The 18,240-nt window shown below is 39.8% G+C and overlaps 2 protein-coding genes and 1 long non-coding RNA gene across 5 annotated transcripts; 2 read left to right on the top strand and 1 right to left on the bottom strand.

Annotated features, from left to right (window-relative positions):
- Nucleotides 1–4,040: 4,040 nt before the first annotated feature.
- LOC131994989 (uncharacterized) lies at nt 4,041–17,033 on the top strand. Of its 3 annotated transcripts, none has more exons than XM_059362379.1 (2): nt 4,041–4,183; nt 16,094–17,033. In XM_059362379.1, exon 2 carries the CDS (start codon nt 16,101–16,103, stop codon nt 16,692–16,694), a length of 594 nt encoding a protein of 197 aa, XP_059218362.1. In that variant the 5' UTR covers nt 4,041–4,183; nt 16,094–16,100; the 3' UTR covers nt 16,695–17,033. The 3 variants fall into 3 exon arrangements, with proteins under 3 accessions (XP_059218362.1, XP_059218363.1, XP_059218364.1); XM_059362380.1 differs by lacking the exon at nt 4,041–4,183 and adding an exon at nt 4,192–4,578; XM_059362381.1 differs by lacking the exon at nt 4,041–4,183 and adding an exon at nt 5,635–5,651.
- Nucleotides 6,322–8,120, bottom strand: LOC131994990 (uncharacterized). The gene is made up of 2 exons (XR_009397030.1): nt 6,724–8,120; nt 6,322–6,660 (listed from the first exon to the last, which is right to left on the bottom strand). It is a non-coding gene; the product is annotated as an uncharacterized LOC131994990 (long non-coding RNA).
- LOC131994773 (uncharacterized) lies at nt 10,592–14,082 on the top strand. Its single transcript, XM_059361650.1, has 2 exons — nt 10,592–13,831; nt 14,014–14,082. The coding sequence occupies exons 1-2, from the start codon at nt 10,592–10,594 to the stop codon at nt 14,080–14,082; spliced, it is 3,309 nt and encodes a 1,102-aa protein (XP_059217633.1).
- Nucleotides 17,034–18,240: the final 1,207 nt, after the last annotated feature.

Raw genomic sequence — 18,240 nt, 5'->3', positions numbered from 1 at the left:
GACTGGTGCAGATGAAATATGTAATTTTCATTTTTCTCGAAAACGACTTAACCGATTCGCAATCGGATTGATTCGTTTGAAAGCCAATAATAATGTCTACAATCCCATACTCGCTTTGTCCACCTAGCACTCACCGTTTCTGAGATATAGAATAATTTTATGTTGGGTCATTCTGGAAGTGACTGGTGCAGTGGAAATAGGTAATTTTCGTTTTTCACGGAAAAGACTTAACCGATTCGCAATCGGATTGATTCGTTTGAAAGCCAAAAATAATATCTACAATTCCATACTGGTTTTTTTTCTACATAGCGCTCACAGTTTCCGAGATGTAGATTATTTTTAGGTTGGGTCATTCTGGAAGTGACTTGTGCGGATGGAATATGTATTTTTCGTTTTTATCTGAAACGACTTAACCTATTTGCAATCGGATTGATTCGTTTGAAAGCCAATAATAATATCTACAATCCCATACTCGTTTTGTCTACCTAGCACTTACAGTTTCCGAGATATAGAATAATTTTAGGTTGGGTCATTCTGGAAGTGTTTGGTGCAGATGAAATAGGTAATTTTCGTTTTTCTCGTAAACGACTTAACCGATTCGCAACCGGATTGATTTGTTTCAAAGCCAATAATAATATCTCCAATCCCATTTTCGTTTTTTCTACCTAGCACTAACTGTTTCCGATATATAGTATAATTTTATGTTGGGTCATTCTGGAAGTGACTGGCGCAGAGGAAATAGGTAATTTTTGATTTTCTCGGAAACGACTTAACCGATTCGCAATCGTATTGATTCGTTTGAAATTCCATACTGGTTTTGTCTACATAGCACTCAACGATTCCGAGATATAGAATAATTTTATGTTGGGTCATTCTGGAAGTGACTTATGCGGGTGGAATTTGTAATTTTCGTCTTTCTCGGAAGCGATTTAACCGATTCGCAATCGGAATAATTCGTTTGAAAGCCAATAATAATATCTACTATCCCATACTCGCTTTGTCCACCTAGCACTCACCGTTTCCGAGATATAGAACAATTTTATGTTGGGTCATTCTGGAAGTGACTGGTGCAGATGAAATATGTAATTTTCGTTTTTCTCGAAAACGACTTAACCGATTCGCAATCGGATTGATTCGTTTGAAAGCCAATAATAATGTCTACAATCCCATACTCGCTTTGTCCACCTAGCACTCACCGTTTCTGAGATATAGAATAATTTTATGTTGGGTCATTCTGGAAGTGACTGGTTCAGAGGAAATAGGTAATTTTCGTTTTTCTCGGAAACGACTTAACCGATTCGCAATCGGATTGATTCGTTTGAAAGCCAATAATAATATCTACAATTCCATACTGGTTTTGTCTACCTACCACTCGCCGTTTCCGAGATATAGATTATTTTTGGGTTGGGTCATTCTGGAAGTGACTTGTGCGGATGGAATATGTAATTTTCGTTTTTCTCGGAAACGACTTAACCGATTCGCAATCAGATTGATTCGTTTGAAAGCCAATAATAATGTCTACAATCCCATACTCGCTTTGTCCACCTAGCACTCACCGTTTCTGAGATATAGAATAATTTTATGTTGGGTCATTCTGGAAGTGACTGGTGCAGAGGAAATAGGTAATTTTCGTTTTTCTCGGAAACGACTTAACCAATTCGCAATCGGATTGATTCGTTTGAAAGCCAATAATAATATCTACAATTCCATACTGGTTTTGTCTACATAGCGCTCACAGTTTCCGAGATATAGAATAATTTTATGTTGGACCATTCTGGAAGTGACTTGTGCGGATGGAATATATAATTTTTGTTTTTCTCGGAAACGACTTAACCGATTTGCAATCGGATTGATTCGTTTGAAAGCCAATAATAAAATCTACAATTCCATACTGGTTTTGTCTACATAGCACTCACAGTTTCCGAGATAGAGAATAATTTTAGGTTGGGTCATTCTGCAAGTGACTTGTGCGGATGGAATATGTAATTTTCGTTTTTCTCGGAAACGACTTAACCTATTCGCAATCGGATTGATTAGTTTGAAATCGAATAATAATATCGACAATCCCATACTCGTTTTGTCTACCTAGCACTCACCGTTTCCGAGATATAGGATAATTTTAGGTTGGGTCATTCTGGAAGTGTTTGGTGCAGATGAAATAGGTAATTTTCGTTTTTCTCGTAAACGACTTAACCGATACGCAATCGGGTTGATTCGCTTGAAAGCCAATAATAATATCGACAATCCCATACTCGTTTTGTCTACCTAGCACTCACCGTTTCCGAGAGGTAGGTTATTTTTAGGTTGGGTCATTCTGGTAGTGTTTGGTGCAGATGAAATAGGTAATTTTCGTTTTTCTCGTAAACGACTTAACCGATACGCAATCGGGTTGATTCGCTTGAAAGCCAATAATAATATCGACAATCCCATACTCGTTTTGTCTACCTAGCACTCACCGTTTCCGAGAGGTAGGTTATTTTTAGGTTGGGTCATTATGGAAGTGACTTGTGCGGATGTAATATGTAATTTTCGTTTTTATCTGAAACGACTTAACCTATTTGCAATCGGATTGATTCGTTTGAAAGCCAATAATAATATCTACAATCCCATTTTCGTTTTATCTACCTAGCACTCACAGTTTCCGAGATATAGGATAATTTTAGGTTGGGTCATTCTGGAAGTGTTTGGTGCAGATGAAATAGGTAATTTTCGTTTTTCTCGTAAACGACTTAACCGATTCGCAAACGGATTGATTTGTTTGAAAGCCAATAATAATATCTCCAATCCCATACTCGTTTTTTCTACCTAGCACTAACTGTTTCCGATATATAGTATAATTTTATGTTGGGTCATTCTGGAAGTGACTGGTGCAGATGAAATAGGTAATTTTCGTTTTCTCGGAAACGACTTAACCGATTCGCAATCGGATTGATTCGTTCGAAATTCCATACTGGTTTTCTCTACATAGCACTCAACGTTTCGGAGATATAGAATAATTTTATGTTGCGTCATTCTGGAAGTGACTTATGCGGGTGGAATTTGTAATTTTCGTCTTTCTCGGAAACGATTTAACCGATTCGCAATCGGATTAATTCGTTTGAAAGCCAATAATAATGTCTACAATCCCATACTCGCTTTGTCCACCTAGCACTCACCGTTTCCGAGATATAGAACAATTTTATGTTGGGTCATTCTGGAAGTGACTGGTGCAGAGGGAATAGGTAATTTTCATTTTTTAGACAAAACAAGTATGGAATTGGAGATATTATAATTGGCTTTCAAACGAATCAATCCGATTGCGAATCGGTTAAGTCGTTTCCAAATAAACGCAAAAATTACACATTCCATCCGCACAAGTCACTTCCAGAATGATCCAACACAAAATTATTCTATATCTCGTAAATTTTGAGTGTTAGGTAGCCAAAACAAGTATGTAATTGGATATATTATTATTGGCTTTCAAACGAATCAATCCGATTGCGAATCGGTTAAGTCGTTTCAGAGAAACACGAAAATTACACATTCCATCCGCACTAGTCACTTCCAGAATGACCCAACATAAAATCATTCCATATTAAGGAAACTGTGAGTGTTAGGTAGACAAAACAAGTATGGAATTGGAGATATTAAAACTGGTTTTTAAACGAATCAATCCGATTGCGAATCGGTTAAGTAGTTTCGGAGAAACACGAAAATTACACATTCCATCCGCACTAGTCACTTCCAGAATGACTCCACATAAAATCATTCCATATTTAGGAAACTGTGACTGTTAGGTAGACAAAACAAGGATGGAATTGTTGATATTATTATTGGCTTTCAAACGAATCAATCCGATTGGGAATCAGTTAAGTCGTTTCCGAGAAATACGAAAATTACACATTCCATCCGCACAAGTCACTTCAAGAATGACCCAACATAAAATTATTCTATATGGACAAATTTGCATTTGTCCTTAACTTAAGCTTTAAATATTTTTGAATTTATTACCCTGAATTATAGAGTGTTATTGTGAATTATCTATAACATAAGATTTGAATTGCCATTTAGTTCTAAGTTCGCTATTGAAATGTAATAGAATCTAAGTTATTGTGAATTAATTGTTTTTAAGAGTTTAGTACAAAAGGTTAGCTGTTAACTTTTTATGCCCACTCACTTCACTTACTCTACAACCGCAGTCAAGGTGAGCAACACAAGCTATCTCTCCTCTTTTTCCACAATAAACTCTAACACCATATACTCGTCATAAACCGAAATCTAACCATCTTTTTATTTCACACTTTTAATTTTTGGGCTACCTCAACCTTTCACTTTACTTATTATTCCTCTGTGTACGAGGAATAATAAGTAGTAAACCCGCTTACATACAGTCCACTTGTTTCACAGAGGGAATTCCAATAGTGACGTCACAAGGCCAAAGATCGACACACCGCAGCTAATCCGCTCATTCTATTCACCCCCGCTACGTACACATAGGAAAACCCCCCAATTTTGTACATGGTCCATCGTACGCCGTTCACTGAGAAGACCATTGACTGAGGTAACCCCATCTCCTTACATTGCCCAACATAGTTGTCGGTAAGTGAACCTTTTTTTGGTTTTGTTCTTAAATATAAAAAAGGCAAACATACATACATAAAAATCAATGTGACATACATAAAGATCAAAAGAGGTTAAAATTGTGAAAGATTCGAAGTGTTTATGCGAAACAAAGAAGAAGAGGTGCAATCCCTGCATGTATATTCAAAATCGTGGTAATTGAAGAAAAGACTGATCATCTCTATTAGTGTCGCAAGTGTATGTATGTATGTAAATGCCTTCTTTTAATCACAATATTCATATAAAGGTGTGCAAAGTGCAAAGTGTTCATTTGTCTGTCCAGCTTCGTTTGACATAGAGAAAAAAAAATTCTCTCTAGTGGTTTCGTGTGAAATCTTTTCATTTGAGTACGTTTCCAACCCTTTTTCTATTGGCAAAAATTCAAATTCAGCTCATCTAAAGACACAAAACGCAAAATTTGACAAAGTTTCATGTAACGGGTCGGAGTCCCGCAATTGTTATACATACATATCTTTGCAACAAATAGAAAGAGCTTGTGATACATAGATCGCCTATGTGCAACGTTAAAGTTCAGTAACCTTTTTTCACCGTGCAATACATAACTCACAGATTGGATTCTCTCATTCTTTTGAGCAAGAGAGAGAGAGAGAAGAAACAAGAGATTCGGAGAGAAAAGTCAACAAGTGTCATATGCCAAATTTGAACGAAAGGAAAGAAGAGCGCGGACAGACAAACAGCACTTAGAAGAAGCAGAAGAGTTAGTTCATAATTTTATGTGGTGCGAAATAGAAGTTGTGCAGCCTATATGCAATAGAATACAGTCTGTATTTGAAGTACTTATGTGAACGGGAAAGAGAAGGAATGAAAAACAGAAAATTTTAAATAATTTAAAGGAGAAAAGTTTAATTTATTGCAGTCTGAATAAAGAAATTGTGAAATGATTAACAAGCGAAATTAAAGATTTGTGAATAATTGAAAAAAAGACGAAAGAAGTCTGTGTAAGCCCGACAGAAAAGTAGAAGAAGATAGAAAACGAAACCGAAAAAAATTTTTAAAGTTTTGGAAATCGATTATAATCGCCCTATCGAAAGGTAAAATCAAGTACTTTTCAATTAAAATTAAACTAGCATTCAAGAACGAAACAAACAAGGTTAAAATTATTGCACGAACGTTTTCGATATTGCACTTCCCTCATATCACAGCGTTGTTTGGTTGCAATTGCACAGTTCCCTATTATTTATAAGGTGGTTTATTCTTGGCACCTTTGTGATTTTGGGAGAAAGAGAAGTATTGCACTAGAACTGGGCCTTTTCAAATTCACAGCACTGTTACAAGTCATTGCCTCAACCTGTTATTATTGCACTCATTTTGTTTTCTCCACTATTCGTTTATTTTTGCACTCCCTTTCGTTGTCCATGTAAATTATCTGTACAGATCACTAGCCAGTCCATAAAACATCGAACAAAAGGAGGGAAACACAAACATACCTACGGAGACCTGTCACTTCAAAAATATAACGAAGGCGAAATCAAGACAGAGCACATACCGATTAAAAGACAAGAAAAAAAGGGAAGAAGATAACATTTTGAGATAATACACTTTTCCACAGTTCTATTTCCACATCATTTAAAATCAATCAGAAAGGATAAAAGTTGAAACAATTATTATGTTCATTACAAGTGAACATTATTGCACAATGTCATGAAAAATATTGCACTTTTCCCGAATTTCCTTATATAATTTGTATAATATTGCACTGTGTACAGAGAAATTATTTATTGCACATTAAAAGCCTTAAAGACCGTAAAGAATATTGCACACACAGACACAGATGTATTGCACTTATTTCAGCTAAAAATTACTGCCCATAATTCTAATTAATTAAATATCGAGCTTATTGCACGGATTGATAATATCGTACGATATTAAAATATCGCATTATTGCACTAAATTGAAAAAATTGTACTACGTTCTAAACATATTGCACAAATTTTTTAACACGAACACACCGGTTATTGCGTTGGTTGGACCTGCAGTCCAGAAAGAAGAATAATTGCACATATCCCAACAACAATTTGAAGATTAGTGCCAACTTCCCACCTGTTGGGTTTTTTATGAAATGTTACAACGGCTTTCGTATTATATTACCAATCACAGACTTACTTAAATAGTAGAATCACCACTGTGCTTATTATTATAGCAGCGCCTTTGTAGCAATAGACAATCATAATTACCGAATTCCAATTATATTGCAATTATATTAACTAAGGCACAGTAGCCTTGTGGCCTTGTTATTGCACTGCTCCCGGCTTTTTTTTTGATAAATTTCTTGTTGCACGTTTTATATTTATATATTTGAAAATTTGCCCATCTATTAAGCATAGACAAAGAAAAGAAGAATAAACCAAGCCTTGGTTGTCCGGAATAAGAATAACGAAAACAAAACAAAAACACACTTACGTACATACGTACATACGCACATACGTACAGACAAGGGAGGCCATCAACCAACTCTGGTTTTCATTGATTTGGTTACGTATGACAGAACGCATGGTACAGTAAGATAGGGTAAAGGGAGAAAATACTGCACTAATCTTCAAACTAACATAGATATGTATATGCACTGGAAAATCTAATGAATTTATATAATAAATATTTGGTTTATTGCATCGATTGATGAACATTGCACTTGCCACAAGTCGTAACACTATTACATTTAAATTGCACTTGCCCCTGACGTTTTTAATTGCACGAGTCCCAGGTTGTCATAGTATGAAAAAAGAAATTTTTAAATACTTAAAGCCATTTGATCGTACTGTTTATTGATTTGAGTCCACTTTTGAGCTTCGAATTATCGGAAGGACTCTGCCACAGAGACTAAATTTGCGTAACACACCATACATTATTACAGTTGGTTGGAAGTATTGCACCTGTTTAAATCACGGCACGGCAGTCACATTAGCTTATTGGTGGCACATTTACATCGTTTTGTTCACAGTTCAGGCTGTATAAGGTGTTTGATTATCGTCCGCTAACTATTGAAAAGAATAGGCACAAAGACGAACAAAGACGAATCAGGACAAAATACACATATGTACATACGTACATAGCAGGCATAGCATACACATATGTATATACGTAGATGCACTTCCTCGTTGTTTTGCTTATTACATTGGGTCATTGACTAGATGAAGAATCATCCACCAAGCATTCAGTGGTGCCAGATGAATTGATTTTTAAATATTTCTGGGATTGTGGTTTTATTTCCATTCGTTTACACACAACTGGTATTTAAGGGACAAGACTGTTTACGTGCTTGTTTCCCATTGTTGCTTATAAATTGTACAAGTCCCAATTTGTATTTACGTAACGAAAAAGACGAAATTTTCAAAACACTGTCGTCGTATTCATTCAGTCGTTTAAAGCCACTGGGTTGTGTAGAATATATTGCACTTGTTTTCATGTCAGAAACTGCTAAAACTAAACCTACCTAATATCACATTAACGTTCCATTGCTATTGCATGTAATTAAAAGTAATTGCACTTGCTCCATATTGCAACGTCACAAATCTCAGTAAAATTATTATTTGAACATTGCTATAATTCATTTTTATACCCTCCACCATAAGATGGGGGGTATACTAATTTCGTCATTCTGTTTGTAACTACTCGAAATATTCGTCTGAGACCCCATAAAGTATATATATTCTTGATCGTCGTGACATTTTATGTCGATCTAGCCATGTCCGTCCGTCTGTCCGTCCGTCCGTCCGTCCGTCCGTCCGTCCGTCCGTCCGTCTGTCTGTCGAAAGCACGCTAACTTCCGAAGGAGTAAAGCTAGCCGCTTGAAATTTTGCACAAATACTTCTTATTAGTGTAGGTCGGTTGGTATTGTAAATGGGCCATATCGGTCCATGTTTTGATATAGCTGCCATATAAACCGATCTTGGATCTTGACTTCTTGAGCCTCTAGAGTGCGCAATTCTTATCCGATTGGGATGAAATTTTGCACGACGTGTTTTGTTGTTATATTCAACAACTGTGCCAAGTATGGTTCAAATCGGTCCATAACCTGATATAGCTGCCATATAAACCGATCTTGGGTCTTGACTTCCTGAGCCTCTAGAGTGCGCAATTCTTATCCGATTGGAATGAAATTTGGCACGATGTGTTTTGTTATGATATCCAACAACTGTGCCAAGTATGGTTCACATCGGTCCATAACCTGATATACCTGCCATATAAACCGATCTTGGGTCTTGACTTCTTGAGCCTCTAGAGTGCGCAATTCTTATCCGATTTGAATGAAATTTTGCACGACGTGTTTTGCTGCGATATCCAATAACTGTGCTAAGTATGGTTTACATCGGTCCATAGCCTGATATAGCTTCAATATAAACCGATCTTGGGTCTTGACTTCTTGAGCCTCTAGAGTGCGCAATTCTTATCCGATTGGAATGAAATTTTGCACTACGTGTTTTGTTATGATATCCAATAACTGTGCCAAGTGTGGTTCAAATCGGTCTATAACCTGATATAGCTGGCATATAAACCGATATTGGGTCCTGACTTCTTGAGCCTCTAGAGGGCGCAATTCTCATCCGACTAGACTGAAATTTTGCACATAGTGTTTTAGTATCACTTCTAACAACTGTGCTAAGTATGGTTTAATTCAAGCCATTACCTGGTATAGCTGTCATATAAACCGATCTTGGGTCTTGACTTCTTGAGGCTCTAGAATGCGCAATTCTTATCCGATTAAAATGAAATTTTGCACCACGTGTTTTGTTATGATATCCAACAACTGTGCCAAGTATGAGTCAAATCGGTCCATAACCTGATGTAGCTGCCATATAAACCGATCTTGGGTCTTGACTTCTTGGGCCTCTAGGTCTAACCCGGATCATATCTTGAGCTCTAATAGCAGATTTTTCTTTCTTTCTTTTCTTATATAATTTTTTGCCTAAGAAGAGATGCCGGGAAAAGAACTGACAAATGCGCTCCATGGTGGAGGGTATATAAGATTCGGCCCGGCCGAACTTAGCACGCTTTTACTTGTTTAATACTACGCTGTTCTCTCACACTCATTAATATTGCACCCAGTTTATTGTGTTTGATCATTCGCTATTCTTATTGCGAATGGATAGGAGGAAGTTCAAGACAAGATAAGAAAACTTACGCATGTACATGCGTACAGGTCAAGCATATAATTCGTAAACACTTTTCCTCTTCGTTTTGTCTATGTTCTACTGCCTTGGGGTCATTGACTAGATAAAAGACTCAATCACATATATAGTGTTGCCGGATTTGGGGATTTTTGATTAGTTGCGGGATTGTGACTTTCAGTGCATATTGCCGAAACGCGACACCCTATTTCACTTATCTCTGCTACACCCCAGACACATTGAATTCTTACAACATTTCTGGTGTGAACTAGTTTTGCAGGTTGGATTTGTTGAATACGTTGAACTTTTTTTTTAAGGGCTTGTGTTCTTGTGAGAGAATTCACACGAATTACATTGCCGAAACCGCAATTTGGGTTTGTTAGTCAAGCTCTTTTGAATTCGAATGCCTTTCGACAGTATATCGCTTTTTACCGCTATGGTTATGCTCATCTCGTACGTTTAAATCTCCCGCTTACGATCTAAAGGATTATTTGGATTTTCCTGAAATCTCGAGTTTATTATTAAGTCTAAGAGGGCAGCTCCTTTTAGACGACCGCGTAGTTCTGAATTAGAAGGCTATATTTCGGCATTGATTGCATACCCCGCTACCTTACTAAATCAGAATTTTGTTGATTCTCTCAGACGCTGAAGCAACGATTTGGTTGTTTATTGTAGCTTACGCTTGCATTTACTCGAACCTCAAATCCAAATCGTTTCTCTCTCTCTCTCTGTTTCTCTACAAAGAGAGTTCAACCGAAACAATACCAAATAATTTTTAGACTTACTGAGAACATAGCCAACTCTGCGCTTCTCTCCCTTTCGATCCAGTTTTCTTCTCTCGCTCTATTGTACGGGACCGATTTAAGATGAGCTTGGAAAACGCAGCCTCAGATTTAGCATCCCTACCTTCGGGATCTAATAATCTTACAAGCTCGTCTTCCTCAGTGAGAAATTCACCAAGTCAGGACAAGTTTCTCTTTGACTGTGACCATTTGATCAACTTTTGCACTCAGTTTGAACAGAGTGATATTCAAGATCAAACGGATTCGGTATTGGAGGTGAAGTTGGAGGACTTGGAGAATAGGTGGCAACGGCTTCAAGCTACCTATGAAGGTCTCATGCTAGCTCCAAGTAACACCAATACCAAGGACTTTAGGGCGAACGCGAGGATAAATTTCAACGCCAGCTCCGAAGCTTATTACACAGCTAGATCGCAGATTCTCGACATTCTGAGAATCTCGGGGGGAAATGCTCGCCAAAACGCGAGGCACAGCCTTATTCCGGCTTATATTCCCCAACCCTCGGCTAACCATCCTTCTCAAGAGATTGGTAGTGGCTACATCAAGGTCCCTCCCTGTGATACTGAGGTATTTAAAGGAGGCTACGAGGAATGGCCGTCATTCCGTGACATGTTCACGGCGGTTTACGCAAACCATCCGAAATTGACTCGAGCTCAAAAGTTATATCATCTGCGAAATAAGACTAGGGGGGCAGCCGGCGCCATAGTCAAAAGATACACTCTCTGTGATGAGAATTTTGAGCTCGCTTGGAGTGCCCTCAAGGCTCGGTATGAAAATAAGCGAGTCTTAGTAGATAATCAGTTGAAAATCCTCTTCAACAACCCAACGGCCTCTGTGGAGAATAGTGAAGCAATTCACAGGATTCAATCCACAGTTAACGATTGTCTCTGCACTCTAAGAACTCTTGACGTCAATGTGGAAAGCTGGGATCCAATCTTGTTATACTTGGTATCAACCAAGTTGCCAGATGAGACACTGGCTCTCTGGGAACAATCACTCACATCTCACCGTGAACTTCCCACTTGGAACCAGCTAGACGAGTTTCTCATTAGCCGATACGAGATCGTAGAACGTCTCTCAAGCATGAAGGCCACAAAAACTAGAAGTTCGCTCCCATCTCAAAACAGTGGTAAGATCCAAACTTATCACTCGCAAGAAAAGCTCAGTTCTTCTTGCCCCCTATGCAGTTCCGATCACTCGATAAGAAGTTGTGGCCAGTTTCGCAAATATACTGCACAGCAACGCATAGATTTTGCGTTTAAACACAAATTATGCATTAATTGCTTATCCTCGTCTCATCTCAAGACAAATTGCAAAAGTACAAACACTTGCATCGTTTGTCACAAGCCACATCATACCCTTCTTCACCTTAAAGGTAAACCTGAGGGAAAATCTGAGGATCAAGTACCTCATACCAGTCATAACGACAACAAAGTTCCGATCCAATCATCTGATCCAAGCCCAAAGGCTTCATCTCATATTGAAGCGCCCTCAACTTCAGGGGCAAGACGCCCCTCTCATGTTCAGGCCAATTTCTCGGCCAACAATGAAATGATTTTGCTACGAACAGCTCTGGTTCGCATTGAACATCATGGGGAGCTGTTTACTCTAAGAGCCCTCATTGATCCTGGTTCTCAACGAACATTCATTACTCAAAGAATGCAGAAGCGCTTGCAACTTCCCACTACTAAAGCGCACTTTGAGATTTTTGGAATTGGCGAACAAACTCAAACGTCGGAAAAGGAATGCCAACTCGTCATTGTTGCCGAGAAGTACGATGTCCGCTTTACTGTCTCGGCAATAGTTTTGCCTAAAGTGACAAAATGGCTCCCTTCAGTCTCATTCGAGATTTCAAATCCCTCAGACTTGGAGGAGCTTGACTTAGCCGATCCAAACTTTAATAAATCCGCTCAAATTGACCTAATTTTAGGCAATGATTCTGAACGATTCATAAATATTGATGGAATCAGGAAGAATATATGTGGTGATACCTCAGCATACAATACAGTTTTTGGCTGGGTATTGAGCGGTCCAATGCAAACTGACAGAATTTTCTCATTTTCCACGAACGTGGTTGAATCCGAGGATGTAAAAATAAGCGAACTTCTGAGAAAATTCTGGGAGCAAGAAGAGATACCCATGGCTTCCCCTCTGTGTGAGGAAGATCAGTTTTGCGAGGAGTTCTACTCGAAAACTACCTCCAGATCCCCGGATGGTAGATACGTCGTGAGACTGCCTTTCAAAGCAGAATTCTCCGACTCCCTATCTCTTGGCTCATCTCGTTTTCTCGCTCTGGCTCAATATAATCGAATGGAGTCAAAGCTCTCCGATGATCCCGAGCTAAATACCGAATATAATTCAGTTTTGAATGAGTACATCTCTCTCGATCATGCTGAAGAGACCTCATCCCAAGAAATAAACTCCGGTGGAAAATACAATTCGTTCTATCTCCCCCACCATGCAGTCGTCCGTCCAGAGCATAAGTCCACTAAAGTCAGAATCGTCTTTAACGCGTCTCGTAAGAGCAAATCGGGCCAGTCTTTAAATGATGTGCTCCATACTGGGCCTACGCTCCAGACTGATTTGACATCAGTACTTCTCAATTGGCGAAAGTATAGATATGTTTTCTGCGGGGACATTCAAAAGATGTATAGGCAGATATGGCTACACCCTATCGACAGAGCTTATCAGCGTATACTTTTCCGGCCAGATCCCAAGGGACCGGTAAAAGATTTTGAGTTAAAAACGGTTACCTTTGGCCTGAACTGTGCGCCGTTTTTAGCAATTCGCACGCTCCTACAACTCGCCTCGGATTCTGAAAGTGAATTTCCCGATGTTGCAGAAACATTGAGAAAAGAGACATATGTCGACGAAATTTTGTCCGGAGGCTTCTCTATAGAGGACACTATTCGAGCACAAGAGAACTTAAGCTCAGTCCTTAAGCATGCAGGGTTTCCTCTTGTCAAAATGACTGCAAACAACCCCAAATTGCTTGCTCATCTCCCACAAGAGAGTCTATATGACTCCGAGTTCTTGCGCTTTAACGAGTCGAGCACTACCAAGACACTTGGCATCAAATGGAATGCGCTAACTGATTTCTTCAGTTACACTCTCGGCGCCATTCCGACGGACCAACCCATTAGTAAACGCAAGGTACTTTCAGCCGTTGCTCAATTATTTGATCCTGCAGGTTGGGTTGCTCCTGTAGTAATTAGATCGAAGATATTGATGCAACAACTTTGGCTCGAAGGTCTTGATTGGGATGATGAACTCAGCCCAGAGACTTTGCTGAAGTGGAACGCTCTGGTATCCGATTTGAAGCACATCGGGTCAATTTCTATTCCTAGATGGCTGCAGTACCATCCCTCCGATATAGTTGAAATACACGGATTCTCTGACGCGTCTCAAGCGGCAATGTGTGCATGCGTTTATATCCGGTGCCAGACTCTGAAATATGTTGTCTTCTCTAACTTGCTCGTTGCGAAAAGCAAGGTAGCACCACTAAAACCCGTCTGCCTGCCTCGATTGGAGCTCAATGGGGCATTTCTGCTCGCTAAGCTCGTCAACTTCGTACTATGTACTTTTGATTTGAATATCAGTGGCATAACTCTTTGGACGGACTCTTCAATAGTACTTGGTTGGTTGACAAAGCCACCATGGACCTGGGAGACATACGTGGCAAATCGAACGTCGAAGATACACGATCTCTTACCCGGGGGGACATGGCGACATGTCCCTACTCACGACAATCCAGCTGACCTCGGAACGAGAGGCTGCAGGCCACAGGATCTCATCGGCAATTCGTTGTGGTTTAATGGCCCGACTTGGCTAACGAACCCACCATCAGAATGGCCCAACCGAAATCCGTTGGTCTCTCCGGAAATAGGGAGGCGGCAGAATATTCAGGTCATGCATGGAACTATCGAGGACTCTGACATCTTGATAAGGTTTTCTTCCTATACCCGTGCCTTGAGAGTGATCTCTTTTGTATTTCGTTTTTACCATAACTGCCTGAGTAGATATAGGGGTACCGCGAGGAATTCCTCCCCCATCCTCACCCAAGATGAAGTGACTTTCACGAAAAATCGTCTCATAATGCTGGCTCAAATTAGATGGTACCCAGAGGAGTACAAGACTGTAAGTAGATCCGAGGAATTGTCTTGCAAAAGTTCACTGCAATGCTTGAACATATTTCTGGACCGTAACAAAGTCCTACGGGTGAATGGTCGGCTGGCCGCCTCTTCCCTACCGTATAACGAGAAATTCCCAGTTATACTTCCTGGTAACTCTCGTCTCTGTCAGTTGTATTTGCTCCACTTGCACACGTTCCTGGCCCATGGAGAATGTATTTTAATGTGTCGTATGGTCCAGACAGAATTTTACATTTCTCGTCTAAAACCAAGGGTGAAAAGTATCATCCATAAATGCAAGACATGCATAATTTTCAAGAAAAGATCTTGCGCCCAGATAATGGCACCGCTCCCTCAAGATAGATGTACGATAACTCCGGCATTTCACGTCACGGGCATAGACTTTGCAGGGCCTTTTGACATTAAGAGTTCGCCACTACGCCGTTCCCCTCTCTTAAAGGGTTATGTCAGCATCTTTGTATGCTTCGCCACGAAAGCCGTACATCTGGAACCATGCTCGGAACTTTCCACGGCGGCATTTGAGGCCGCTTTTGCTCGTTTTCTTGGGAGACGAGGCCTACCTCGGAAGGTAGTTTCGGATAATGGTAGGAATTTCGTTGGTGCCAGTCGCAAGCTTCTACGGGAATTCAGGAGTTTTATCCAAGTAGTAGCAAGCGATATATCTGAGAAATACTCGACACAGGGGTTTGAATGGCAATTTATACCGCCCCATGCTCCACATATGGGTGGACTTTGGGAGGCAGCCGTTAAGAGCTTCAAACACCATTTTAAACGAGTGGCTGGAGCTCACTTGTTCACCTTCGAACAGTTTGCTACCGTTCTTGCGCGGATCGAAGGAGTCTTGAACTCACGTCCAATTTCCGCCGTCTCTGAGGACCCGAACGACCTCACAGCTTTGACTCCCGGGCACTTTTTGAAGGGTTCGCCAATCATGTCATTTCCGGAGCCGAATGCGCAAGACATATCCCTGATAAATAGATGGCTAAGGCTGAAGGCGATACATCACCAGTTCGCTACACAATGGAAGGAAGATTACCTCAAGGCTCTTCAAAAACGATATAAGTGGAAGAACACTTCTCCTAATGTAAAGATCGGTGATCTTGTAGTCGTAATTGACGATTTGCTGCCCCCTAGCGACTGGCGATTGGGGAGAGTAGTTAAGACTCACGCTGGGTCCGATAGCAATACAAGAGTTGCGGAGGTGAGGATTGCCTCCGGTATCATTACTCGACCGATTGTGAAATTATGTCTCCTTCCCTTTCTGGACCAACCCCAGTAGTATATCGCTGAGATGTATTGGTATCTGGATGATCAAACCCAACTTTTACTCTAACTAATACAGAATCTTTTCTCATCTCATTTTAATTTGCCACTTCAACCTTTCAAATGCAATTCGCTAACCTCTCACCATTTTCAGATAAAACATGCCTGGTCAAGATATGTACAAATGCCATCTATGTAAGAAAAGGCACGCTCTTAGATATTGCCCAAAATTTGTCAAGATGACCGTAGAGGAAAGACGAGCGGCCGTTCGACAACACAACTATTGTCGCAGTTGCTTAGCGCGAAGCCACACCATCGAAGAATGTGAATCTTCTGGAACATGTCGAAAGTGTGGATTTCAGCACCACACTATGTTGCACCCACGAAAATTCACCGTGCAACAAACGAAATCCAACACTTCGACCAGATCCATCCAGTCTCGCCTCCAAAAGCAACAGCCTGCAAGATCCATCGCTTCCACCAAGCCACCAAAAAGGTCAGCAAAGTCCCACTCTACCGCCATTCACAAATCATCTCGACATCAGCAACTCACACGCCGTACCAAACAGCAACGCACGCATCAACGCAAGAAGCCTCAGAAGACAAAAAGAAACCACCAAAAGCCTGGTAAGAGGCAACAACAGCAACTTACAAAGAAGCAATCCTTAACCCCTCAACCAAATGTCTTAATCCTCTCGGAAGCTATAAAGTCCTTAGCGACCGTATTGTGCGCTACACCATCAAACTTTGCGTAAACGCAAGGCCGGCGCCATGGACAAATTTGCATTTGTCCTTAACTTAAGCTTTAAATATTTTTGAATTTATTACCCTGAATTATAGAGTGTTATTGTGAATTATCTATAACATAAGATTTGAATTGCCATTTAGTTCTAAGTTCGCTATTGAAATGTAATAGAATCTAAGTTATTGTGAATTAATTGTTTTTAAGAGTTTAGTACAAAAGGTTAGCTGTTAACTTTTTATGCCCACTCACTTCACTTACTCTACAACCGCAGTCAAGGTGAGCAACACAAGCTATCTCTCCTCTTTTTCCACAATAAACTCTAACACCATATACTCGTCATAAACCGAAATCTAACCATCTTTTTATTTCACACTTTTAATTTTTGGGCTACCTCAACCTTTCACTTTACTTATTATTCCTCTGTGTACGAGGAATAATAAGTAGTAAACCCGCTTACATACAGTCCACTTGTTTCACAGAGGGAATTCCAATAGTGACGTCACAAGGCCAAAGATCGACACACCGCAGCTAATCCGCTCATTCTATTCACCCCCGCTACGTACACATAGGAAAACCCCCCAATTTTGTGCACTATATATAGGGAACTGTGGGTGGTAGGTAGACAAAACAAGGATGGAATTGTAGATATTATTATTGGCTTTCAACCGAATCAATCCGATTGCGAATCGGTTAAGTCGTTTCCGAGAAACACGCACATTACACACTTATCCGCACCAGTCACTTCCAGAATGACCCAACATAAAATTCTTCTATATCTAGGAAACTGTGGGTGTTAGGTAGACAAAACAAGTATGGAATTGGAGATATTATAATTGGCTTTCAAACGAATCAATCCGATTGCATTTCGGTTAAGTCGTTTACGAGAAAAACGAAAATTACCTATTTCATCTGCACCAAACACTTCCAGATTGACCCAACCTAAAATTATTCTATATCTAGGAAACTGTGAGTGCTAGGTAGACAAAACGAGTATGGGATTGTAGATATTATTATTGGCTTTCATACGAATCAATACGATTGTGAATCGGTTAAGTCGTTTCCGAGATAAAACGAAAATTACATATTCCATCCGCACAAGTCACTTCCAGAATGACCCAACCTAAAAATAACCTACATCTCGGAAACGGTAAGTGCTAGGTAGACAAAACGAGTATGGGATTGTCGATATTATTATTGGCTTTCAAGCGAATTAACCCGATTGCGTATCGGTTAAGTCGTTTGCGAAAAAACGAAAATTACCTATTTCATCTGCACCAAACACTACCAGAATGACCCAACCTAAAAATAATCTATATCTCAGAAACGGTGAGTGCTATACAAAACGAGTATGGGATTGCAGATATTATTATTCGATTTCAAACGAATCAATCCGATTGCGAATAGGTTAAGTCGTTTCCGAGAAAAACGAAAATTACATATTCCATCCGCACAAATCACTTCCAGAATGACCCAACCTAAAAATAATCTATATCTCGGAAACGGTGAGTGCTAGGTAGACAAAACCAATATGGAATTGTAAATAATATTATTGGCTT

Source organism: Stomoxys calcitrans, chromosome 2, assembly GCF_963082655.1.
Source record: "Stomoxys calcitrans chromosome 2, idStoCalc2.1, whole genome shotgun sequence".
In the NCBI taxonomy this organism is placed as follows: domain Eukaryota; kingdom Metazoa; phylum Arthropoda; class Insecta; order Diptera; family Muscidae; genus Stomoxys; species Stomoxys calcitrans.
The sequence above is the reverse complement of the archived record's forward strand: the minus strand, read 5'-3'. Positions and strand labels throughout refer to the sequence as shown.

Coding starts and splice junctions, on each gene's coding strand:
- LOC131994773 (XM_059361650.1), top strand. CDS start 10,592: ATGAGCTTGGAAAACGCAGCCTCAGATTTAGCATCCCTACCTTCGGGA. Junction 13,832..14,013: donor TGCTGAAGTGGAACGCTCTG/GTATCCGATTTG, acceptor CGTTGCGAAAAG/CAAGGTAGCACCACTAAAAC.
- LOC131994989 (XM_059362379.1), top strand. CDS start 16,101: ATGCCTGGTCAAGATATGTACAAATGCCATCTATGTAAGAAAAGGCAC.